The sequence below is a fragment of the Ruditapes philippinarum genome, unplaced genomic scaffold, assembly GCF_026571515.1.
Source record: "Ruditapes philippinarum isolate M1 unplaced genomic scaffold, ASM2657151v2 ctg3716_1_1_1_1, whole genome shotgun sequence".
In the NCBI taxonomy this organism is placed as follows: domain Eukaryota; kingdom Metazoa; phylum Mollusca; class Bivalvia; order Venerida; family Veneridae; genus Ruditapes; species Ruditapes philippinarum.
The window spans coordinates 7,856-34,841 of record NW_026862329.1 but is presented as its reverse complement, the minus strand read 5'-3'; the positions used below and the strand labels follow the sequence as shown (position 1 = coordinate 34,841).

General features: G+C 33.2%; 4 protein-coding genes and 1 long non-coding RNA gene across 6 annotated transcripts in view; 2 read left to right on the top strand and 3 right to left on the bottom strand.

Moving 5' to 3' along the window:
* Positions 1-945, bottom strand: part of LOC132718659 (uncharacterized) — an 11,237-nt gene extending 10,292 nt beyond the window's left edge. For both annotated transcript variants that reach the window (XM_060702376.1, XM_060702377.1), the window contains exon 1: positions 807-945. In XM_060702376.1, coding sequence (XP_060558359.1) covers positions 807-866 — 60 coding nt within the window. In that variant the 5' untranslated portion in view covers positions 867-945. The remainder of the gene's footprint in view (positions 1-806) is intronic.
* LOC132718663 (meiotic recombination protein REC114-like) lies at positions 944-26,986 on the top strand. Its single transcript, XM_060702379.1, has 6 exons — positions 944-1,003; positions 20,399-20,504; positions 21,105-21,188; positions 22,218-22,439; positions 25,281-25,358; positions 26,757-26,986. The coding sequence occupies exons 2-6, from the start codon at positions 20,412-20,414 to the stop codon at positions 26,925-26,927; spliced, it is 648 nt and encodes a 215-aa protein (XP_060558362.1). The 5' UTR covers positions 944-1,003; positions 20,399-20,411; the 3' UTR covers positions 26,928-26,986.
* LOC132718657 (uncharacterized) lies at positions 3,498-8,926 on the top strand. Its single transcript, XM_060702374.1, has 4 exons — positions 3,498-3,723; positions 3,962-4,074; positions 5,033-5,135; positions 7,229-8,926. The coding sequence occupies exons 1-4, from the start codon at positions 3,582-3,584 to the stop codon at positions 7,468-7,470; spliced, it is 600 nt and encodes a 199-aa protein (XP_060558357.1). The 5' UTR covers positions 3,498-3,581; the 3' UTR covers positions 7,471-8,926.
* On the bottom strand, positions 11,507-14,283 carry LOC132718656 (uncharacterized). The gene is made up of 2 exons (XM_060702373.1): positions 13,718-14,283; positions 11,507-13,416 (listed from the first exon to the last, which is right to left on the bottom strand). Exon 2 carries the CDS (start codon positions 13,154-13,156, stop codon positions 11,507-11,509), a length of 1,650 nt encoding a protein of 549 aa, XP_060558356.1. The 5' UTR covers positions 13,157-13,416; positions 13,718-14,283.
* LOC132718664 (uncharacterized) lies at positions 17,609-19,581 on the bottom strand. The gene is made up of 3 exons (XR_009624130.1): positions 18,992-19,581; positions 18,015-18,143; positions 17,609-17,796 (listed from the first exon to the last, which is right to left on the bottom strand). It is a non-coding gene; the product is annotated as an uncharacterized LOC132718664 (long non-coding RNA).

Here is a 26,986-nt window from a genome sequence, read left to right as displayed (position 1 = left end):
CCCGGGACCATCAGAATACTGTTCCACGGCTCTACCAAGTGAGCTATCTGGCCGCTTACAAATTTTTCCCCCTAAATAGTGAACAATTCTGACAAACTTCCCTGCTATATGTAAATTCGTCCCCGAATTTCACTGAGTTACAAAGCAATGTGAATAAAACTTTGAGTTTTATGCAGTCACGGCCCCATGATGGGCGCCAAATGTCACAGGGTGAGAAAAATGTGCAGCCTGATCGGGACTAGAACTGGGACCCTCGTAATAGCGTTCCGCAACTTTGGCGAGTGCTGACTGAGCTATCTAGCCTCAAAGGTGAACAGTTCTAAACAATGACATACTCTAATGGAACCATTTAATAGACAAACTCTGGAAATTTAAGTGGACAAAAGGTGTACACGTTTCCAATAGGGAGTTACTGTGCGAGACATTTAAGAGATACATAAAATTTACTTTTTTATTTTTTCTTATTCTTAATTTGCTTTTTTCAGGACTTAGTGTAATTTAGGGGACCCAGTGATAAATAAACTGCATATTTTCCCCAATTTTGTTTTCCAAATTGGGGCCTAGACCTAATGATATTGCGTAATTGGAATAAATTTCAAAGTGTTTTGTTCAATGTCATGACAAAAAGCAGTGCCAATGTAAGTATAAACCAGGTATCTGTTAATATACATACCTGTTTAAACGAACATGCTCCAATGTCAATACCAAATATTAATACCCCACCCACTTTTTTTCTGAAGAGGTAAAGAATAACTTTGGATTCAGTGAGCATTTAAATATGAAATAACAGTCTATCGTAATCTTACATATTCTGATTCTTCATCCATGTTTTTCTCAAACGATGATTTTGACAGTGTCTTATACATAAAATGACAAAAAAAGGTTTTAATCCTTTACTTTCTCAATCATAATTGAGCTTCCGGTTTGTGCGGATACCTTTTGATTTTCTAGTAGTTAAAAAGCGCGCGGAATTTGAAGCTCATTTTACTTCGTCATTCTCTGGGTGAGATTTTCTTTTTAAAAATTTTACGAATATTGGATAAAGCTTTGATTCTAAAAGATAAGGATAAGTAAAATTGTGATCATATCTTATCTAATCTGTAAATACATGAGCAGTATTATTGAAGATAGATCTACAGCTTATAAGTCAAAAACAGAATCCCAAAAGAATGTCCAAAACAGCAAAATTGAAAATGTTATAGGACCTCGGTTTGATTGAGGTTGTTCATGAACGGAAATAGTTATTGCAAGCAATCGTTCAATCTCCCTAGCAACGACATAAGCAGAATACAACATATATATATCTAAGCGAAGTTTTGAATTTCAAAACATCGATCATAAGCCTACAGCGGTTATTATGGAAGAGTGTGAAGGCATCTAGATCTATGTTAACTTCACTTGTCAGATTAAAAAATCATACATTTAGCCATAAGTATCTGATATTATTATTATACATAATGCATCTAAATGACAGTATCATGAGCAATTCTGGGAAATCACTTTAAAAGCGCGCCTTTAGAAGACAATGAAGACTCTTGGGAGCCCAATTAATTTATGTATATAAAGGGCAGGTGAGTACATGTAGATTTATAAATTAATAATGCTGGCACTAAAAATTTAAGTATGCCTACCCTATGCTCTTGGCTTGGAAGACAGATGACTTAAGTAACGTAGGTTTTAGAACATCAAGAGAAATATAGTTGTTGCATAGAAAAAAATACATGTCTGTAAAAAAAAAAAATAATAGGTTGACTAATTTTCTCAAAGCTAAATATCAATACTGTAAAATTTGTATTTTTTATGAATTTGATTAAACTACGTCGAGTTAGCAAAGAGAAAATGTTCATAGAATTTCTTTATTTGAAAATGTAAATATTATACCCCGGTCATATATATATATTCACGGTCCTCACATAATCATGTTTCAAATGTTTTCCAACAGTTAGATGACGGTCACTTAACGACGTCATTTGACAACGTCTCCTAGCAATACCAGAATGAGGACTGAAAGAGATCCATGATGGGCGCTGCAATTTGCCATTAGCTGAAATGTCCACGCATAAGGTGAGAGTCATAAGAGTTGAGCCCTCAGATGGTACGGGATCTTTACCCCCAGTGAGGGCAGATACAAAGAAACTTATGGAACAACAGATTATGTTGGCAAATAAAAGAAGTCAAGTATTTACGTACAAGGGGCCAGGAAAGACCCGAAGTCGTTCTGTACCCGACAGAGGATTTAAAGTGGTTCAAGTTACGCATGCACGGGAACAGAGTTTACCTAGATATCGCGATGATTTTTACGATTCAAGTGACGAAGAATTAGAAGAGGAGGAAGTCAAGTTAACAAATACACCAAAGCAGGAAGCAGAACAACTGGCAGTTGATATAAGTATGAGTTTAGAAGACAAAGAAGAAAATCATAGAGAATCAATGGGATGTATCAGCCAATAAAGGGGTAGTTTGTACAGACACGAAAATGAAATACGAGGTGGAAATAAGGTATAAAGTTTTCCACCCTTGTGCTTAGCATAATTATACTTCAGTACTACTTATTACTAACTAAAAACGATTATGAAATAATCACAGGTGCAAATATTCTTGACTTAATGTTTTATTATATCTAATGTATATTATGTGTTTCACCGTGTATATCCAGTAACGCTGGAATGTGAAAATTACGCACGATTCGTGCAATAAGTAACGCAGAATTGTGCAATAAATGGCCGATACCTGACAGGATTTCCAACGCGGTAAGTTAACTGGCCAACATATTTTTTATTAAACCGAACTGTAAAAAATCAATAGCTGCATACGGCTGCAAAGACATTACTCTTTATCCATCATCAAGATTATTTCCACGAAATTGTTTACTTTCGTGAAAATGATGAGTGAACTACATTCCGGCGTTACTGGATATACACGGTGTATTTGTTATTTGTTACATGTCTACGTCCTCGTAATGCCTCGTGAGGTTTTGACAATAATGTGAGGGATATATCTATATTTTATTTTTAATACACATGAAACAAGCATGCTTTTGTACTTCACGGAAAATATTAATAATTCTGGCTTTCCCATAAAAATCGGCCTATAAAGGGGTTAAAGTGCGGTGTAAGTGAGTCTATTTTTTTGAGCTAAGATTGTAAGTCCAAGCTTACAGGTGCAATCCACAAATCTATATCAAATTTACAATATGTATGTAAAGATACAGAACAAAATGACATTTAAGTGTATTCTTATTTGTTAGTGTACCTGACAGTTCACGTTTCTTTGCTTAAGATTATTATTCCGAATAGTTTTTTGTCAATTATAATTGGTACTTAGATATTCGGCTTGATTTCATTCTTTTCATGTGAAGGTATTGGTAAACCATCGAGAGCATTATTTGTTAGATTTGAATTGTACATTTTTGAAAAACCTTATGAATGAAATTGATGTAAGCTGCATCACATTGTGTAATACTATCACCCTCGGGATTCTTCTTCAATTGTAGGAAAATGAAGACCTTGATAAAAAAGATCAAGATGTAAAAGCAAAAAAGGATAACATTTCGACCACTTCTAACGAATCTGACCAGGAAAATGACAAGGAAAAAGAAGAAAAAGAAGATGAAGCTTCCAAGTTGTTTTGGTTTCATTTCAACTTGGATAGCCAAAAGGAAGGAGAAAAGACGTCAAAAGAAAAAGAAGGCTATAGCTAGCCGCGCCCCCACACCAACGCTAGGTAAGAATTACACACACACACACACACGCACGCACGCACGCACGCAAGCACGCACAAACACACACACCTTGCTCGCATTTTGTGACAGTTAGAAAATATATGAATATATGTTTCCTGCTTGTAAGTATATTTTCGTCAAACTTTTATTTAAAGAGAAGAAACTGCGTACTGAGAAGACAAAAACTTGTTTTATTTTATTTAACAAGATAATTCATTGGCAATACTCTTTCTATTTAAGTTCAATATGAGCATAGAAAATCACGTGGCGGGGAGTCTTTTACCATTGAGGTAGACTGCAAACCGATAGTGATGAAGCCGATATTGCCGCCAATAAAGACAGCTGGCGGGCCTGTAAGTATAAATCTTATATTTTGAATACAACATACTTTCTATGCTTCCCGAAATATATCTGATGTATGTTTGAAAATTGTATTTTTGAAAACAACATACTTTCTATGCTTCCGCCTGGAAGTATTTCTGATGTATATTTGAAAATTGTATTTTTGAATACAACATACTTTCTATGCTTCCGCCTGGAAATATTTCTGATGTATATTTGAAAATTGTATTTTTGAATACAACATACTTTCTATGCTTCCGCCTGGAAGTATTTCTGATGTATATTTGAAAATTGTATTTTTGAATACAACATACTTTCTATGCTTCCGCCTGGAAGTATTTCTGATGTATATTTGAAAATTGTATTTTTGAATACAACATACTTTCTATGCTTCCGCCTGGAAATATTTCTGATGTATATTTGAAAATTATATATGTATTAATAAGATATATCTATGTAACTGCACTATTTGCTATTTAGTCAGTATATAAAAATGTCAAAATTTCCTTAATAAACGATTTGTTAATTTGTCCAGACTGAGGTTCATATAACATACGTACAAAATGTAATTAGAATAGTAAGTGTAAAAGCCATTTGAAATTTGCTCTTCAACATCAACTAAACGATGATATATTAAATCTGCAACATAAAGTTATATTTAATCCAATGTATATATCCGGCAAACAAATGCTACAAATGAACTAAATCCCATTAACGCTATATAATTAACGAGAAAAAAAGCGAGTATTGACGAATATGTGTATTGATTAACAACATCTATAAATTTACAAGACAAACAACGGCACTATATGGAACGTAAGGAATAGCCAATAGTCTAAGATTTGAAACTTTGGACTTTTATATTTTTTTTATATTGTTACTATGATTATATACAATTTAGACAAAATTGAGAAGTTTCAAAAGGAAAGTTTGAGTTTTGCCTTTAATATTTTGTTACATTTTTAACAGATACGCCTAGCATGTGAGGCTCGGCAAGAGAAAGCTGAGGCCAAAAGAAATGAGGAGTTTATCCAAAAAGAAAATACTGGCAAGAGAGCACCAGAGAAAAAAAGTAAGCTCACTTATTTTGCGTAACAACCGTTTGATTACATATAACACGTACGTTCAATAACAGAATTTACCTTCTTTAAAGGAATGTGTGTTTTCGTAGACCTGATGTTCAGACAATAATTACAAAAGTTTTATATTTCGCATAATCATTATACATTTTAGATTATGATCTCTATCATTAAAAAAGATATTATTTACATAACACATGTTTTTTTAATAGCATCAATTCACATCAGACAATAAATCATTACATAAACACCAGGTAAATATCATTTACATCACATCAATATATATTACTAATATCACACCAGACACTTTATTTTTGACATCACACCAGATACGATATCAATTACATCACACCAGATACTATATCATTTACATCACACCAGATACTATATCAATTACATCACACCAGATACTATATCATTTATGTCACACCAGATACTATATCATTTACATCACCATAGATATTATATCAATTACATCACAACAGATACTATATCATTAACATCACACCAGATACTATATCAATTACATCACAACAGATACTATATCATTTACATCACACGAGATACTATATCAATTACATCACACCAGATACTTTATCATTTACATCCCACCAGATACTATATCAATTACATCACAACAGATACTATATCATTTACATCACACCAGATACTATATCAATTACATCACACCAGATACTATATTATTTACATCACACCAGATACTATATCATTTACATAACACCAGAAACTACATCAATTACATCACACCAGAAACTATATCATTTACATCACACCAGATACTGTATCATTTACATCACACAAGATACTATATCATTTACATCACACCAGATACTATATTATTTACATCTCACCAGATACTATATCATTTATGTCACGCCAGATACTATATCATTTACATCACACCAGATACTATATCAATTACATCACACCAGTACTATGTCATTAACATCACACCAGATACTAAATCATTTACATCACACGAGATACTATATCATTTACATCACACCAGATACTATATCATTTACATCACACCACAAACTATATCATTTACATCTCACCAGATAATATATCATTTATGTCACACCAGATACTATATCATTGACATCACACGAGATACTATATCATTTACATCTCACCAGATAATATATCATTTACATCACACCAGATACTATATCATTGACATCGCACGAGATACTATATCATTTATATCACACGAGATACTATATCATTTACATCACACGAGATACTATATCATTTACATCACACCAGAAAATATATCATTTACATCTCATCAGATACTATATCATTTACATCACACCAGAAACTATAACAATTACATCACACGAGATACTATATCATTATCATCACACCAGATACTATATCAAATACATCACACCAGATGCTTTATCATTAACATCACACCAGATACTATATCATTTATGTCACATCAGATACTATATCATTTACATCACACCAGATACTATATCAATTACATCACAACAGATACTATATAATTTACATCACATAAGAAACTATATCAATTACATCCCACCAGATACTGTATCATTTACATCCCACCAGATACTATATCATTTAGATACTATATCATTTACATCACACCAGATACTATATCATTTACCTCTCACCAGATACTATATCATTTACATCACACCAGATACTATATCATTTACATCACACCAGATACTATATAATTTACATTACACCAGATACTACAACATTTACATCACACCAGATACTATATCATTTACATCACACCAGATACTATATCATTTACATCACACCAGACACTTTATCATTTACATAACACCTGATACTACAACATTTACATCACACCAGATACTATATCACTTACATCGATCACGCTAGATACTATATCATTTACATCAAACCGGATATATATCATTTACATCACACCGGATATATATCATTTACACCTTACGAGTTACTATATCATCACAACACACATAATTCTATATATGCAATCTACATTACTCAACGACATTGATAACATTCAATTGTCACAATTTTCTTTGATATATTTTAGAACTGAGTGCAAGCAGCGAAAAAACGAAGCCGAACACCAGTTTCAGGAAAGAGTGCGACTCAGTATCAGCAATAGACAGGCAGACGCTGAACGAATTAGGAGCCGCATGTCATCTCAAAGAGCCAGTATTAGCCGGATGTCAACCAGAGCAAGAAGTTCACTGGCTGTTTCCTCCTCTTCAGAGTCTGTCGACGAGGGCAATAAGAAAGCCCTCAAGGTCGGCAGTTCTCACTAAATTTTAGGCCGGCCGACACTCCCTATAAATAGTAGGCCACATACATTTTGCTATTGTCACGTGATAGGACATTTTCTTGACATAAACTACAAAAAGCAACTTAATCCCTTTTCCCTTACTCATTTTTAATTTTATAATGTAAAAATTCTTTCCTTTTTTTTCATTTTATTATCAGATGATCATCTTTTCTCGCCGTTTTCAGCCTTTACTTTTGTGATCCTTCTATACGAATTTCAAATCATACTGTGTGTAACATATGTCCATGACAATTTATTCATCAGACAAGCATTTATTTTCAGTTTGTCTTTACTCTCTTCATTTTTAAACTCCTGCTTTTGGAAAACAACCTAATATCATTTCGCTCTTAGTCATGCTAAATTTTCAATTGACCAAATTCTGTGAAATTTCAACACACTAGTTATATTTTTGCACTATTTTCAGAAGCAATACTATGTCGATATATTATTTTATCTAAATGATTAACTTTACGAAGTTTACATTCATCTTCCTTAATTAAAAATAGCATCTTTGTTTTTAAAATCTTTATAACAACCTGACCGTGATGAATATCATCTGCCTTGAACAAAAAAACAACAACATAAAACCACGAAAAACAAGTATCAAATCTACATTTTGACCTTGATTTATCAGGGTCAAGTATGATGATACTTACCAAAAATATCTCATCTCATTTTATCATCCAATCATCCATGTATTCATCTAAAAACTCCAAGAAACAAGGCATTGGTCTTTTACTTACAGTTTAAGAAAACTCTAAATCTTTAAGAATGCATTTCTTATCATACCGTACGTGTAAATTTGTTATATTTTCTAAGTTTCTTTATTTTCATATTTAGAATCTGGTTAGTAAGAAAGCACACCTAGATCATAAAGTATTTGGACATTCTCATCTTAACAACAACAAAAAATATTTCCGGCTTACACTTTACATACTATCTAAACTTTCTTTTTAACAATAAAGTTTAAAATTACACTTTTTTGATAATTCATTATAATTATGTTAACAACCTGACCGTGATGACTTTCATCTACCTTGAACAAAAAATACATAAAACCACGAAAAACAAGTATTAAATCTACATTTTGACCTTGATTTATCAGGGTCAAGTATGATGATACTTACCAAAAATATCTCATCTCATTTTATCATCCAATCATCCATGTATTCATCTAAAAACTCCAAGAAACAAGGCATTGGTCTTTTACTTACAGTTTAAGAAAACTCTAAATCTTTAAAGATACATTTCTTATCATACCCTACGTCAGGCTACGCGTTCATTACAATCACTGGTTTGTTATATTTTTAATTTTCATTCATTTTTTTTTTTCAAAATCTGGTTAGTCTGAAAGCGCACACATCATTGCGTATATTTTTGGACATTCTCATCTTAGCAACACGGAAATATTTCTTGATTTACACTATACATACTATCTTTATTTTTTTTATACTAGTATATGGCTATAAATATCATTGATATCCAAGTTTAATTTTTAAAATTATTTAATGACTATTCACGTGACATGGCTCCGATATTTTAAGGCATAAAGACACTTTGGCCTGCTGTTATAGGGATGTTGTCGGCTTTGGTGTTTTTAGGCATTTCGGCATTTTGTTTTCAAAACTTGCACAATCTATTTTCCTGTTAACATTGCACCATTAATAATAAGACTTAAAATAGGTATATCAAGAAATTAAATACATCTACAGTTTTTTACATGTTTTCCTGATACATACATTATATAAATAAAAACAATTTTGGATCACAAAGCAGACTGAACTTGTTGTTGTTGTTGTTTTTACTACCATCTTTACTTCTCAGGAGTACAATGGCGTTAAACCTGTGTAACAGTTCAGTACCATATATGAAAAAATCACATTTTCTGGCGTTACCGCGAAGCACTATTCGAATACATCGGCGTTACCTCATAAAACGACTTGCATCCCATTTTATCAGCTTATTTCAAATTTTTATATCACCAGAAGTTTAGTAAATGTCACTTGCCTACCTAAAATCGAAATTATCCGGCATTGTTGTACTTATAAGAGTCGACAAAAAGCCAAAATCTCGCACAAAACGGTAATCAAGTCATCATTTTCACGAATGATCTTAAAAAGTAAACAATTTCGTGGAAATAATCATTTGAGGGATAAAGAGTAATGTCTTTGCAGCCGTTTGCAGCTATTGATTTTTTTCAGTTCGGTTACATAAAAATTATATTGGCCAGTTGGAAATCCTGCCAGGTAGCCGCCATTTATTTCACAATTCTGCGTTACTTATTGCACGAATCGTGCGTTATTTTCACGATATACGCGGTGATCGTACAGCGTACATCTCACGGATCTGAAAATCTACCGAAGATTAATATATCGATGGCATAGTGCTATAAGGGGATAAGTGAAAAATGACAGTTTTGAGATAATCAAGAAAAACTGTCTGCTGCTTTTATTTGTTATAATTTTTAAAAATGACTTTGCATGCTTGTAAACGAGTAATATTAGAAGCATTATAATCATTTTTACCTATTGTGTGGTCGTTGGTTAGTTCAAAAATCATTTAATAATTACTTAACACCTTATAACATTTGCTGAAATGACAAGTTGCATTTCGGTAAAAGGCGTTATCTGCCACTTCACTCCTTTTAGAATAAACAATGTAACCATATCATAAGTCAACATACAGTGACAACTGCCACTTACCACCTGACTTTCTATTACTTTTGAAATCAAATGATCAAAGAATTTTTATAAGTCTCAGTGTTTAACAATATTTCGGTTGTTTTCTAACATACATGTATATGCCGACATGCAACTTTCAACTTCTCCACTTAAAATTATTGAAAAAGTGATTGAGTCCAAAATGATAACAAACTAGTTCAAAGGTATTTTTTAAATCCTATTTTAGCATAGCTGAAGGAAAAATAATGCACAATGACGCCAAGTTTTAAAATAAAATTTATTTCATTTCAAAACCTTTAACATAAATTTGTGACATGTGCTTATATTAGCATCATGTATTAACATTAAAACAAGTAATTCATTACCTTCGTGAACAAGAACAATTAAAAAGAAACAGGATAACAAATTGTAATCAATTAATTGTCCACAATCTCAAGTTTGAAACACAATTCATGTTATAGTTCATATTCATAATAATGTTATTCATGATGTATTAAAAACAACTTAGAAGTGTATTTATAAAAGTGTTTATGCTGATAAATGAAAGTATTTCATTATGTTTGCATGATTTCGTAGTTCATGCTGTGTTCATTATTACAATTGCCAATGGACCGTTTCCTTACAATTAAATCATTTTGAAAAAAAAATCAAAATTTTATACTCAGTTATAGTTCAACATTCATCTGATTCATGGTCTTCTCTGTGGGGTAGACTACCATAAAATGAATGGTATCTTGGCGGTATTATTTGCCTTTGGCACAAACTCAACAAGTCGTCATATTTTTTTTTCGATATACATATCTGACTATCATATGCATTCTTTAATGCATAGCCCTCAATTGTTCTCATTTTTCTTCTCAAATTAGGCCGTGCAATTTCAATGAATTTGAATTCAGTATTAACTTCATACTTGTAGTAAATTCTGTTTGGCTCAGATTTACGGTATTCAAATACGTGTACCTTTGTCCACTGAAGTGTTGAACCATCTGCTGCCTTGCTTCTATTAGCCACAGTATGATCTGCCAAATCCTTAAAATCTTTTATATCAGATGTAGCCACTTCAATTACTTTATATCTTGGCTCACTGGCTTTGCTATTCGACACAGCTGACATCCAATCCGTAGGACCAAACATATCATGCTTTTTCGTAGCTTTTTCGATAGTGGCATGTACAGAGTCTCCCTCCATTTGCGAATGTCCACGTTCAAAAAAATTGTGAGTGATTGTGTTAATAGGCATATTCTGTACACAATATAAACACATACTGGAGAAAGGAAGATTTCTGTTCTCTCTAGAACAGTTGTCGGAGTAGTATATCAAATGGTCAACAACTCAAAGACTTTCATTAAATTTGTAAAGACATATCATTCCTTCCTCGCTTAGCAACTGATTCATACCACATGTAACATGATGCATGCTTTGAGACTATGTCAAATACAGTAAAATTATATGTAGCTAACTTCCGGCTGTAGTAAACTTCACCTATTTCTGTTTTGGGTGAAAACAAAACTTTTTGAAGATCAAAATTTATTACACGTGTATTTGTATCTTCCAAGGCCTTTTCTTTGTCATTCTGTTTCTGTTGTCGAATTTGCTCTTTTCTTTGTTGATGTTCAAGGTATTCACTCTCTCTTTCTTTCTTTTTGGCATCATCAAGACTTTTATACACTTCACAAAAGGTGCATAAGTCTTTTTTGGGGTGATGAAAACCAAGATTGAATTCCTTATTGAATATAGAGTTATACAGCCAGAGCTTCTCAGGAATTGTGTTGCTTTTCTCACACTCTTCCACATACATTCTATACATTTTATTTACTGACAAGCCCTTTTCAAGATATTGCCTCTCGGTATCCCTTCGGCAGTAATGTGAATCTACTCTCTGAAATTTGTCTATGTGTTTCCGTATTCCATCTCTGGCTGCTTTGGAAACTTCAATCTTTTTATGCCGACCCCTTCTATCTGTAGTGTCATATATCTTGTCTCTATTCATCGTGTACTCGATTACCTTTGGTCCAACATCTAAAATATTCATGAAGCTACTTTTACAAATTTGAATCAAATCATCACTATCATCATTGAGCGGAAGAAAATATTCATAAGTTAATTTCCTTCTAGATTCATCATTAGTTGTTGTTCGCCGTTTTTTACTTATAACTTTTATATGATGTGATATAAAGTTTCGTTGAGTCTCATATGACAAGTTCCAGTAATGGTTGAATATTTCCTCTCTTCTTTCTTTTTTAATTTTACTTGTGCATCTGTATTTGCATTTACAACTGATTGCCTTTGATGCCTTCATCGGAACTGTAACCCCTTTCTCATTTTGATAACATTGTCCATGCTGCCGCCTTCTTTTTGTAATTTCACGTTGCCATTTATCAGGTTCTCTGGTGCGTTTCCTAGAGTTGCTCTTTTCATATTCAGGAGTTTTGGCATATGAATGTACACATGGTTCCTCAAGGTTTGTATGTGCATAATTTTTAATTTGATTATTATTTTCTTTGGGTGAATTTTCATATTCAGAATCATCAGTACTTGTACTTGGCACATATTCAGATCCAGAATCATTATTTTCGGAACCTTGACTTTCTGTTTCTGGTAATTCAATACTAGATAAAATATTATTATCCAGACTTATTTCAACTTCACTTCCTATTGAATCATTTAAACTTATATCAATAGGATCGAATGGTAGCCCATCAACTGGTGCATACAAATCATTGTCTAGTTCATCTTTAAGAGAGGAATTGTTGCATAAAATATTACCATTTTCATCGGTAATGAAAAAATCTGAAACACTATCTTCTTCATTATCATTTGTAACATAAACTTGTATAAGGCATTCATCTAAGTTAATATCTTCAAGTGGTAAAGTCGGTTCGATTGTTTTATCGGAAAAATTGCTTTCATTTTTTGCATTACTCGCTTCTCTTCTAATAAGTTCATTGATAGGAACATCATCGTCTGAATCTGAATTTTCAAAATGTATCTCCATTTTCTGTTTAACATGAACAACTGGTATATCTTTTTAAAATCAGCTTTTGTTCATACTTTGTTCACAAACAACTGCGAGTATACTCTCAAGATGAAAAATATGGTTTGCGATCAGTTTAAGTAAAGATTCTCTGACATTGTTTTGATGACATTGAATAAAGCGGTCGAGGGACTTCTCATACATTTCATTCACCTGCAACTTCTTTTGCTCTAGTTGTAAAAGACGTGACCTTGCATATCTTGCTTCTGGTAGGTCCATTTCTAAAAAAGAGAAATAAGTTAGATATCAATTTGAACAACTTTGAAAGAATGTTATCATTTTCTTTTATATCAAATAAAACTGGAATTAGATTGAAAGTTTTAATCTTTTAAAGTGACAGAATATTCTCAATACAAATGATACAAATGTCACGGCTTTAGGAAACCCAATATGTTACTTTACCTCTAATGTGTTATCCAATATAACTTATCCGAGTACTATAACACTTTCAATGAAATCAATTTTAAACAAATATATACATCAAAATCTTCACTTTAATACGAATATAATGTGACAAAATACCTGCTATATAAATTGTTTATCTGCAAAAGTAGATGCTGCACCAAAAGTCATCCATGTAAAGTGTTTCTTCTTTTCAAAAATAATGCGCCTTGAAATTAACATTTAATAATCTAGAATCCAAATAATTTTATCTTAGCTACGTTATTTTCTAGAGTTTACCAAACATAAACATTAAAATTATTGCTTTCCATGTTATTCTGGAACAAGAAATGAAAATGGTAAATACTTTAAATGATTTAGAAATGCGTGTTATGATATTTTAAACGGTTAGCTTTGTAGAGATTTAACAAAAGTTTCAATTATACAAAGACGTATCTACCACTTATCCCCTTTTAGCATAGAACACAATGCTGAATACCCTAATTGATTAAAAGGTGATATGTGGTAGATATCACCATTTTGCCTTTTAATATTTTTCTATTTTTACTTATCACCTTTTTTTCAAAGCCTCATTGTGGTTTATGTGACGTATGTACAATGACGGGAACTAGATAGGAACATGCGCCCAAGTCTGTAGTATTCAAATATGTTATCATGCAAGAAGGCGTTAAATAACACTTATCCCCTTATAGCACTATGCCATCGATATTGTGTGCATCGACCGCGTAATCAGTATGTAATTGACAGATTAATAAAACCAAACAATATCTAACAATATCTACATGTAAAAATTGCTAATTGTGTTAACATGTTTAAACAGACAATCATCGGAGAGCTTTCACAATTTTGATAAAACTTTTCAAGGCGAGAAGATATGAAGACAGTTTCTGACACTGCAGATGAAGGAGATGAATCACGTGATCGAGCGTTTATCATGAGTAGCAGGAGATAGGGACAGCCTTCAGTAGGTATATTGGAAGTGTCTCACGAATCGCCCACGCTGGAACATCTACAACAAAGGAAATCAGCAAATTTATTTGTGTGTGTTTGCGTTTGTTTACCCTCGCCACCGAAAAGAGACCATACGGGCGAGCATTCAGCAAATTTACTTTTTTGGCCGCACCTTTAAATGGATGGAAAAGTGTGCGCTGCGCATGCGCTCGCTCACGCGCGTACGCAAACGTTTCTCATGCGCTTCCTGCATGCCCGTTATACATGTTATAAACACGCTGTTCATACGCAATTTAAACGTTATTTGTAAGGACTGTCATCAATTCCTCCTACTACCCTTCGCGGCGTGAACGTCGCTCGGAGGGCATATGTCTCACCAGATGGGCGACCTAGTTAGGTCACTTAGCTGGTGTGATCTAACCAGGCCCTACAAAGAGCTGATGCTCCAAGAAGAGGTGCCTTTCCTCTATATTGTCTTCTGCGTTCAAGATCGAAGAACTGGGTTCTAGAGAAGATCTACGACGAAAGACGGCATGAGAAAACCTCCGTTGCGGATCTACGATCAGCGACGTTGCAGGCAAACTAAGTCCTCCGTTGTAGGCTCTACGACCAGCGTAACAGAGGCTGAGAGTCTGGCAAATATGGCAAAGCCGGGGCCCAGTATAAATAAAACTTAAAACACACACACACACACTGTCATCGATAGCTCGGGTTAAACGTACGCTCGAAAGCTATGCGTTTAATTAATTTTTCTACAGTTTTCAAACGCAATATATACGTTTCTATCAAACCCTAGAATATGCAATTATATAGGGGCATTCATGTGATAATGTGTGTGTGTATTTGCGTTTATTTATACTCGCCACCGGTTTCCATATGGGCGAGTCCTCCAGAAGAGTATTAGTTATGATAGTGCAATTACAGATACAGAAAGATGCCCCAATTCCAGAAGCTTCTCCTGGTTCTTTAACGTGCCAAGTGTTTAAAGCACCCATACACGGGACCTCGATTTAAAGTCTCATCCGAAAGACTGATTAGTAATTTTAGTTGGCCAGCCCGGGAATCGAACCCACAATGAACCCAGTAGCTCTCCGTATCGTAACCGTAATCAATCGTAGTAGTCCTTGTATATCCGTAGCGATCCTTGACAATTTTTGAACATGCACAAAAATTTGCTACGGAAAAATCAACCGTAGCGTATCCCTGTTAGTCCGTATTAAACCGTACTGATACCAGTACGGTCCGTACGAAAACCGTACTAGTCCGTTCTGATTCGTAGGCCACCAACTTTTCAAGGATTTCCACGGTTTGGTACGGAGAACTACGTATTTGTACGGATACCCTACGTACAAGCTACGGTTTTAATACGGATTAATACGGCATTGTCACGGAAAGCCATGATCGTAATACGTTGCACTACGGAGAGGCAAGGATTAGCACGGTCTTATACGGTTTATTGCGTTGCAACACGAAACGGTACGGAATGGTACGGTCCATCACTGTTTAGTACGGATGAATTAAGTATCATGCACTTTTTTCAAGGGTATAAATACTACATTCTTGTAAAAAACAGACATATTTGCGGAAACATTCAATAAATGATAATTGCCATTTATTTGCTGCAACTTTACATTGAAATGACTCAGATTGCGGGGCAGTGGTCGAGCTGCTTGATGACATGCATAGAGGTAAAATATATATTAATATCGTGCTACAATTCATAAGTAATAGAATAACATTTAATGTTACATATTTTACAAACTTTGGATTGTGAAATTTGAGTAAATATGTACATAAAACGAAGTGTCTCATAAGCCTCGGACGTTGGCCCTTGAGTGATAATAAGATTAATTAACAAGCTTTTTACATATTGTTTAAACATAAACATTTATGATAATTATGAACAGCAAATCTTAAAATTAAAAGAGAAGCAGTATTGATCAACATTTTTAATTAATGATTACTAATCCATATCTTATCAGGTAAGAGAAGACAGAGGATGGTGTACTAGAGATGGGCTTTTACGAAGACCGCTTCATGTTTAGTATGAGGCTCTCATGGCCGAACTTTTTGAGGATCCAGCGTCCTTCAAGAAATTCACTTTAATCGGACCTGATGTGTCCCGGGGGTCGGACGCGATTGAGCCGAATCCTCTCCGCCAAAATCATTGAACTCTGCAATTCGTTTTCTAGGTGTTCTTTTCTTGTGAGGCATTTTGAAAATGAGCAAGCAAAAGGTTGTGGACGGATGTATAAGGTCCGAATAGATCCGTGGCATTTCGTTCTTCTCCGTATCAATTCGTTCTTCTCCGTATCAGACCGTACTTATTCGTACTAACCCGTGCTTATACCGTAGTGTATCCGTAGTGCGTCCGTCCTGATTTGTGTCGCTCCGTATCAAACCGTGTCGGTCCGTAACAATTGTTATTCGTGTCTCTCCGGGGGCTTTTGGTGGTAAATCCGTCGGACTCCGTACTCATACTGTTGAGTGTCAGTACCGGAACCGTAGCGGACTACGGAATTTCACATTTCCGTAGTAATCAGTGAACGATTAGACCGTAGCTCTTCCGTGGCATTATCCGTGAATATGTGACCGGGGCTTTAGGCATGTTAAATGTTGACAGGTCATTTTCTATTCCATTACACGAGAGAAAACTGATTTGGGTAACTCCCACGCATACTTTTATTGTTGATAATTCCACGCAATATTTTATGTGCAGGCAATATCTATGCAGGTTATATCCTAGATATTGATTGAAAAAAATCATGACTGATGCATTTAGCATCAAACTTTCATAGAATTTTGAATAATATTAAAAATACCGCCAATAGGTCCTTGATAGAAGTAACCCAGCAGGCACATCAACGGTGAACAACGTTAAAGTATGGTCAGATTTCAACGTTGAAATAACGTTAGATTTATGTTCGAATTTGAAAGTTTAAAAAACGTTGAAGTTCAACGTTGGCACAACGTTGAAGTTTCAATGTCATTTCAACATACTTTAATTCTAATATAAAGCAAAGTACTGTAACAGAGTTTAACAAAAAAATCAAGACACTATTAAATACTTCAGCTATTTTATTTCAAAACTACAGTTCAAGTGTAGCTTAAATTCAAACGATTTAAGAAGTCCTTTTAGTTTAACAATTAAGCTACAATCTGTTCCAATCTACCACTAGTACTTCTTCTAGAGCTCTCTGGGTATGTCTTAAGTGTTTCATGATGGTGTTTGAATACTTCTACTGCTTCTGCAAATAAAATAAGAAGTTACTAGTTGACTTGGTCAATCTCAAATTATATATAATTAATCAACTTAGTGATTTGTTTTATCTTAAAATGCTTATCTTCTAAGATTTACATAATAAAAAATCATAGAAATTAAGATACAGCTGAAGTTTCATATTGACAGTAAATTATGTACAAAAAACAACAATTTTTTTTAAAAAAGAAGCTATTTAAGTCTGACCTATGATTGGTAAGAAAAACTGCTCCAATCAGTTACGTCAGCATTTTCCCAAGAACAGTCTTTTCCATGTTAAATTTATGGTATAGAAGCTACAGCTGTAATACTCTAAATTTCAGCCAGGACCAGGGTCTAGAATATAAAATAGACTTATTATTCCCTATAAATTCACGGCAATTAAACTTAAAATTTAACACTCACCTCAAACAGTTTAATCAATATTTGTTTTGATAATGCAATGGATTTAATGTATTTTTCAAACTAATTCACATTTAATTTTACTATCACTAAGATATAAAATTAATACAGCTAAATTGACGAATCGTCTTGGGACGTAAATTATATGGGGCGAACAACACTTCATCTGCTTATAGGTTACAATAATATGATAAATAAATTTCAAAAAGGCATGGCTTGTAAAATCATAAATTGCCAAGGACATCAATAACTTCGCGTAAGGCCTACCAAACCCAAATCATTCAATTAGGTCGCGTTTTGATACAAAAGTCTAAAATATTAGAAGGAGGTTTTGTATTTCTGTTTTTATTAGTAAAATTACAGTTGTCATTTTTCATATTTTGCAGATATGGAAGGTTCCATCTCGGATATTGTTTGTGAAACATTTCATTCACGGATAGGTCTCAAATATTGACCACATGAACAGTCTACACGGCACAGGACCTTATAAATGTTGTGGTAAAACATTTTATAGCCCAGCAAATAGGAAACGTTACGGGTTGATATTAAGATGACATTCAAACATAAGTCCTCTAGATTTTATTACCTAGTAAAATAAAAGACCCTTCTAATATTCTTTAGGGTTTTTTATGCTTTAGATTAAAAAAACACAACATAATACAAATGTAATGTTAAATACAGACACTAATTTGAAAAAAAGTCGGTTACATAAAAGACTGAGTGATAAAATGACTTGAATGTCTTTAAAATCTTAATATAACGAATAACATAAAATGCCATACCTGTCACGTTTCGACTTGCCACAACATTTACAAGGTCCTGTGCCGAGTAGCCAGTTTATGTGGTCATTAAGACAAATGTTGTCCAACATTATCCACAAACAATATCCGAGCTGGAACCGTCCATATCTGCAAACTATGAAAAATGACAACTGTAATTGTGCTTAAACTGAAATCGACCTCCTTCTTATATTTGAGACTTGTATTTTAATTTCTGCGATTAATTCATCTATATCGAAACTTCATTTAATATATTCACGTGAGTATGTATTCTGCTATCCATAGGGGCTTTATTCTATCCAGGACCTTTTGGCGGTATTTTTAATATTATTCAAAATTCTTTGAACGTTTAAGGCTAAATGCATCAGTCATGATTTTGTCCATTCAATATCTAGGCTATAACCTGCATAGATATTGCTTGCCCATAAAATATTGCGTGGGAGTTATCAACAATAAAAGTATGCGTGGGAGTTACCCAAATCATTTTTCTCTCATGTATTGGAATAGAAAATGACCAGTCAACATTTAACATGCCTAATATTTACATTTTCAAATAAAGAAGTTCTATGAACATTTTCTCTTTGCTAACTCGACGTAGTTTAATCAAATTAATAAAAAATACAAATTTTGCGTGAATGTTACCCGAAATATAATTGTTCACATTGAAATTTCTGTTGAATTTTTGAGTGTTTGTAAAAGCTATGAGCACAGGGGTGGAAACTAAGGTATAGGCGGCAACAGTTCTTTATTCCGCGTAGGCTGCAACCGGTCTCGTATGTAAGTAAAAGGAATATAATAAAGAATTACCTGAAAAACACATGTGAAGCGAGGTTTTTAGGCCGCCATATTGTCTGTACGCGTAACCGTAAAAGTCACGTGATTCCCTACCGTGTTTCCTCTTTGGTAGCTTTGTTGCGTTCTGGAGTCCCCTAAACTGTTGCCATGGACGTTACATAACTTACTCGATAACACTTCTTTAATCATTTCAATGGTCAAAATGCAGTCTGGGTATTTATGTTTGTTTATTTCAAATCTAACTGACTAACATACTCATTGTTTATGACCCTGTTCATCCGCCCGATCATTACTGCAATTTTGTGCGGATCGAGGGATAGATCTAGTTTAAGTTCAGGGCTTTTTTTCACAGGTTGGGGAAGCAGTCCCGTCCTTAATTTTTGGGGAAAATTACACGGTATATATGCTAAAGGGAAAGAAAAAAAATGGTGTTAATTCAATTTTGGGGGAAAACTGCATGTTTTAAAGGATTTTTCTTTGAGGAAGCAGCCCTATATATAACGACCCGTGCTATAGAAGAAAAAAGCTCTAAGGTTATTTCCTTTTCTTTTTTTTGATTGAATAAGTATCATATTATTTTATCCTCATACTGTTTCTTTATTGTGTTTCATTTAGATATATTAGCATTATGGAGTGTAAAGTGTGGCGCTTGGAACGGTACGCGCGGATGACGTCACAACCTATAACCGGAACCGGAAACGTCGGTCAAGATGGATGGGAGGTAAAGCAGTCTAGCGTTTGTTGTGATGTCTCGATACAGATTTATATATTTCGTCTGTTTAGGTTAAAATGTGACTCATAGTGATATTTTCTGGATTTTTTTAAAATCTAAATTCAACCTTTGTTTAGGCCTAAGAGGAATGCTATTTTTTATAGATATGGTCAATTAAATCTTTGTTTAACAAGAATGGTATTTTTATAGATAGGACCTAACTTCTATATACACATAATGTTAACATTAGGTAGATAAGAATACACCGCTTGGCAAATTTCATTAAGCACACTGTTATCAACTGTTTAAGCATTTAAAAAACAAAACAAAAAACAACAGCAAAAAAAAACAAAAAAAAACGAAAGCCCATACAAATAACTTCATTTTCCGTCAGAATCTTTATTGCATAATTTCAGCACTTTGATATCAAGAATTTCATTTAACACACTATATCTATTGTATTCACCTTTTTTATATAAAAAAAAGACAACAACATCAGCAGCAAACAAACGCGTAAAGGAAGCTCATAACAAAAGCCCATATAAAAGATTTACAATAGATAATTTCAATTTACATCAGAGTTATGATAATTTATTATCATTATTTCAGCACTTTGATAACAAGAAGGACACTCTGGAGTTGACATTAACATCCAGTAACCATCTGTTGATCCATCATGGCAGACGACAATTGGTAATATCATCATTTTCACATTCAATCTACCAGTACAATGATACGTGTAATTTGTAATGTTTCAACTTTTACGAACACGTTGTTTTTTGTGTGTGTGGTTTTTTTTAAAAAAATAAATACATGTACATGTAAACAAATTTATTGTTGGCAGTTTCGACATGAGGTATTTGAAAAGATAACGACCTTTGTTTGGCTTATTTTATAGTCGATTTTCGGTCATATTCCCAATTGAAAATAGTATTTTGTTTTCTCAATCCACAGGGAAAAAAATCGCAATTGAATGTTACAAAATAAAAATATTGAATAACAAATTCTAAAATCTTTGAAAATAAGGGTTCTTCACTGTAATAGTGCTTAAATGATTGAAGATGCCATCCTAGACAGTGATTCTTTGCATTCATTTAATCTTTGCAAAATTTAATTCATGCATTTTCCCCAATTTTTTAACAAAACATCGCTGAAGTTCCCAATGCCATGGGTATGGGTCATGTTCCCAATATCCTGTGGAAAAAACCTGAAAGTAGAACAGGTGTCATTATGCAAATAACCCGATTTTGACGACGGGAAAAACGCGTAATCTCATGCTTTATATAATTATGACTGTATAGCCTACTAGCTATGGTTTCCAAAACTTTATAAGCCGCTTTTAAAAAAGTTTTGCATTTTCATATGATGCGGCAGTAATAGTATTAAAACGGATACTCTGAAGACCTTAAGCTAGACCTTACAAGCCTTGCCCGTTTCCTTGCTTTTTCTGTTTCAATTTATATTAACCTCTACCTGTCTACTTTAACATTGAAATATATCATAAACTTTCAAAGCTTGGATATCTAGAGCTATGTCGATTCTTATTAGAATTTTGCATTGCATGGAAAAAGACTTCTTTGCATAATTACTCTTGGTTGCTGCGAGCAACGGTCCTATGATGACAATAACTGGGTATCATAACATAGTGATAACTATGGGTTTTGTCCTTAGCTTTTGAAACCTAAATATAGTAACATTTTTCATTTATTTAATATTTAATAGGAAAGCATATCGTTGACTGGTTCCGATTCTTGGATCAAAGGGATCAGCAAGGGTGACAGTACTATGGTTGTTATGAAAGCAGAGACACAGTCTAGAAGGTTTAGGATAAAGTTCTCGCCCACCGCGCAGTGTACTGGAGACGACAATTGTCGCGCATGCGTAGAAACGCTTAGCAAATATTTCCCAATTAAAATTCCGGACGACGGAGTGTGTTCACAGCAGGTATATTCATTTTTTTTTCGGACGAAGTTTGACTTCCTGTAAAATTAACATGGAAGGACTGAATATAATAAAAATTACAAACTGAAATCGTCATTCTAAAATAAAATGTAAAGGACAATTCTAACGAGAAGGATACTATTTACCATTCTAAAATAAGATTTTAAGGATAGCTCTATGATAAAATGTAAAGGATAGTTGAATCATTTTTAAAATAAAAATGCAGAGGATAGTTCTAAAATAAAATGTACACGTGTGTGGATAGTTCTTTAACTTTTAGGTTAACTTGTAAATGATTACAAAACGGAAAACAAGCAAAAAGGGCACCTGAAATTAAAGGCGTTCTTCTTTGAAAAATCATCAATATCAATATGCTATGATTTAATTTCAATGTTTACAAAATGGGTATTTTCTTAAAAGCTGCAAGAAGTTATTTTCATGTCATTGTTATGCAAGCATTGCCAACATTTCTTTTTGTATTGAAAACTTAAAAATAACATACTTTAACGTACTTTTACACGTTAAACAGTTATACTTCGGCCGAGTATCTTTTTAAAAGATACTTCTTGTTAAAATTCTGTCGTTTAACACAATATGTTCGTATTGAAAAAAAAAATATACATATCTATTGAAACTTGATTGCAATAAATCTACATGTGCTGCACTTTAAAGGCCCATTATGCCCAAGAAATGCTTTTCTTTTCATTTCTCAAAATATTTCTTTTACTTGGTCTCCTGTTATAAATTCCAAAAAGCTATTTATTGGCCATTTATCTGAATCATATTTTGCTTCTGTTGCTTTCTTAAATTAAGTAATAGTTATAGTGATTTAGTATCTTATATGAAAGTCAAAATACTACTTTGACACTTTGCTACTTTTTTTAACAAATAATTTCACACACGGACTACTTTCCTCAGGTAATAAGCCTCTGATGTGCTCTAAAACTATTATTTAAACATTATGAAACTCGTGTTTACCCTTTCTGAAGAAGGAAAAATTAATTCTGTTTTAAGACATAATGTGCCTTTAAGTAAAACCTTGTTATCACGAAGAAGCATTTTAAGAAAGATTAGCACATGTTTTTCTGTTCTTTTAGAAAGATATCAACATACAGCTGCAGTTTTACTCCAAATTGATATTTATAATAGAATTATGCAATAAATCTATGCATAATAACACAATGCCATCTGTTTTAATACTTTAAATTTTTCATGTCTTATAGTTGTGGCGTGGGAAAGGGGGTGGGGTGCAAAAGTTGTATTATTTTCTTTCTTTCGTATCAGCTTTAACTGTTTAACATAAAATTGCCTATGAAATGATGCATTATAAAGCCATAAAAATCCTTACGTAGCTTTCGGTTAGTTAATAGGTAGTTAATTCAATAATAATAGTTTGAAACTTTTTTAATTACATATCAAATAAGCTATACTGTATAATAATATTAATTCTTTAAGGAAATATGATTCTTAAAAGAAATAATTCTCTCATCAAAAGTAATGAAAATGATACTTGAGGAAATAAATATTTTCAGTTTAGTTTAGTATTAAATTTAAACGTGTAACTTTACAAAAACTTTACTTTGAAACACTTTCTTTCAGCCTGAAGTATATCTGGAAAAACAAATTATTATTAAAAAAAGCATAGTTGCAACTCTTTCTAGATCCCTAAAGGTGAAATCGAAATTATGGAAAATAAATATTTCAGTTTGGTGTAAAGTTTTTTAACTTTAAATGTGTTATTAAGACTTCATTTTGAAACACGTTCTTCAAGTCTCTAATACATGATTTCGTCTTCCGGACCAAAAAGCTACGGTTTTATACATAAAATACATAGTTGTAACTCTTTCTGGATCCCTAAAAATGAAATCAACTAACCTTTGTTTATTTGTATATTAGGGATTTTTAAGGAAAAAATCCTTTAAAGGGAGACACAGGCAAATTTTTCATTTCTTCGTTTTGATTTTTTCATCATTATTCTGTAAATGCCCTGAAAATGAATACACTAGGCAGTAACAGGAACAAAGCTTTTCTCCTTATGAAGAATAAAATAGTGATTTCTAACTTGACCCACGTGGGTCAGGTTAGAGCTTAAGATTTCACAAAAGTTGTCACAGTGAACTCTGGAAACGTTAAAGAATATGTCAAATTAATGACTTAGACTTGTTTTAATCATACAATATCCACAATATATGTTATAGTAACTTCCAGGGTTTGGTCAAGGCACTTCACTTGTTTCAAAACTACTTGGTGATTTTTTTTTTACCGAAATTTAACATCCTTTACCAGAAAAATATCATTTTAGCGTGATTTGAGTACATAAGATCATTTTAATATTTTTGTGATTAATTTGCCTGAGTATCCTTTTAAACTTCGTACAGTTGTAAGATATTTATTGACACATCAGTTAAAAGCACATAATGCCTCAGAATTACACATTTTTTTTTTAATTATTTTGAAATGCCACACATTTGATTAATAATGTTTTAATAATACGTTTAGAGCATATTTCATAACTAACAATCGACAAAAGTAGTGCTGAATGTACAGTAATGTATTGTAAAGATAGCAACAAAAAAAAACACAGTAGTATTTTGACTTCCGTACAAAATGTTGATTCAATATAAATATACAAATGTATACAACAGAGCGAAAGACGCATCAGATAGCTCTTCAATATTGTTTACAAAATACAAAACAACAAAATTTTGAGAAATAAAACTGGTAGCATTTCTGAGACATACGTAATGGGCCTTTTATCACAATATGTGTATTTAATTACATACTTGTAATTCATAGTTTGGTTTTATGATCGTTTTATCTTCTTCTTTTTTTTAAAACCAATAGATACCAGCCACTCAAACAAGCCTTACCGGAAGTAGTACCACATTGGTTGGTGACGTCACACTGAGGCAGCTTGCGGATGTAAGTAGAATATCTTTCGAAATATGTGAATCTTAATGTGGCAATTATTCATTAAAGACCCATTTCGCCTCAAAATACTTTTATTTTTATTTCTCAAAGATTTTGATTTTTGTGTACTTGTATAGTATCCAAACAGTAGCTTATTGGCAATTACCGGAACCATTGTTTCATCTGTTGCCTTTTGGCAATAAGTACAGTTGTATCATAGTTTGGGGACAGTTCTGTTGAAAATGTGACAGAGTTAAATCATATACATATACATGCAAAGTGCGTTAACTGGAGTGCAGGTATTAGTTACCCGCACTCCAGAGCATGCCCATTGATTGGTTCATTTTGTCCGGGGTTTACATTTTGTGACGACAGATAAACGGATTGCGGTGGAAATATCATATTCAGATGCTCGTTCATTGGTTACTTTTTTGTGGGGTTTCATATTGTGGTATCAGGGATCGTGTTTTTATGTTTGACTATGATACAAAAGAGAAAGAACATCAAAACACTCGGCAATCTGATTTATACTTGGGGGATACACCCCCTCGTATAAATCAGATAGCCTCGTGTTTCGATGCTCTTTCTATTACTTATATTGATTTTAGTATTTTGTATGGAAGACAAGTCAAAACACTATACTTTGTTTACATTTAGGACAAATTATTTCACATTTATCGCTACTTTTTCAGGCAGCAAGCAATAAACATTTCTCTAAAAGCATTTAAACATTATAAAATTAAAATTAATGTTTACCCTTTCTAAAGAAGAACAAATTTATTAGTTGCTGAGGCATAATGTTCCTTTAAATATGTATAAGTTCTACTTAGATGTTATTTACATGCATCCACAAAGAATAGAAAAAGAAGGAATCCTGTCAGTTTTGAGTTTCTGATCGCAGTTGCAAAATAGGAAACTTGTGCTGATTAATTTAACAATTTCAATAGAACAAAGTTAACGTTATCGGTTCGGACAACATTCCTCCTTCAATGAAAAACACACTGACGATTGATATTTGTTTGAAATTAAATAGGTAGGTCATTCTTATAAAAGAACAGACTACGAACTTTACCATGTCAAATACAGTATATGAGTCGAAACTTAGAAAATGTAATAAGTGTACTCAGTGTGCAGTATATGAGTCGAAATGTTAATTAGTGTAGCCAGCGTAAGAATTGGTCTGTAATAGGGCCTGGAGGCTCAAATATTAAGTTTTTCTCCGAGTATCACAGTGTTTCACTGTCATTGTGTGTATTTCAATATAAAAAGTCATCCTTTTCACTCCGCTTCGTTTGTACGAAGACATCGGTTGTTCTGCATTTGGACAACATGTTATTTTTTTCCCCTGAGCATACCTAATAACATTTTAGCTATAGCATGCGCAATCCAGTTCAACATTCTTTTTTTTAGACGATCTGCAACAAATCCACAAAACTGCCGGATATCTACGCCCGTTTTGGCGACGGAACCCAGTGCGATCTTGGAACATTGATTAAACTATGTCTCACAGACTCCAGCTTTCCTGCGTTTGTTGATCAAGTCGAGAAGGAGCTTGAAATCATCAAAAATGAAAGCGCCTGATTACAAACTGACTGATTTATATATTTCAAAATATTTTAAATTAAAGTTTCAAAAAACTA

What these genes read in the sequence shown, in the direction of transcription:
- LOC132718663 (XM_060702379.1), top strand. Translation starts at nt 20,412, where the DNA reads ATGGAGTGTAAAGTGTGGCGCTTGGAACGGTACGCGCGGATGACGTCA. An exon ending in ACGGAGTGTGTTCACAGCAG is followed by an intron (nt 22,440 to 25,280) that starts GTATATTCATTT and finishes TAAAACCAATAG; the next exon opens with ATACCAGCCACTCAAACAAG. An exon ending in CACTGAGGCAGCTTGCGGAT is followed by an intron (nt 25,359 to 26,756) that starts GTAAGTAGAATA and finishes TCTTTTTTTTAG; the next exon opens with ACGATCTGCAACAAATCCAC.
- LOC132718656 (XM_060702373.1), bottom strand. Translation starts at nt 13,156, where the DNA reads ATGGAGATACATTTTGAAAATTCAGATTCAGACGATGATGTTCCTATC.
- LOC132718657 (XM_060702374.1), top strand. Translation starts at nt 3,582, where the DNA reads ATGACAAGGAAAAAGAAGAAAAAGAAGATGAAGCTTCCAAGTTGTTTT. An exon ending in CGCCCCCACACCAACGCTAG is followed by an intron (nt 3,724 to 3,961) that starts GTAAGAATTACA and finishes TTTCTATTTAAG; the next exon opens with TTCAATATGAGCATAGAAAA. An exon ending in TAAAGACAGCTGGCGGGCCT is followed by an intron (nt 4,075 to 5,032) that starts GTAAGTATAAAT and finishes CATTTTTAACAG; the next exon opens with ATACGCCTAGCATGTGAGGC.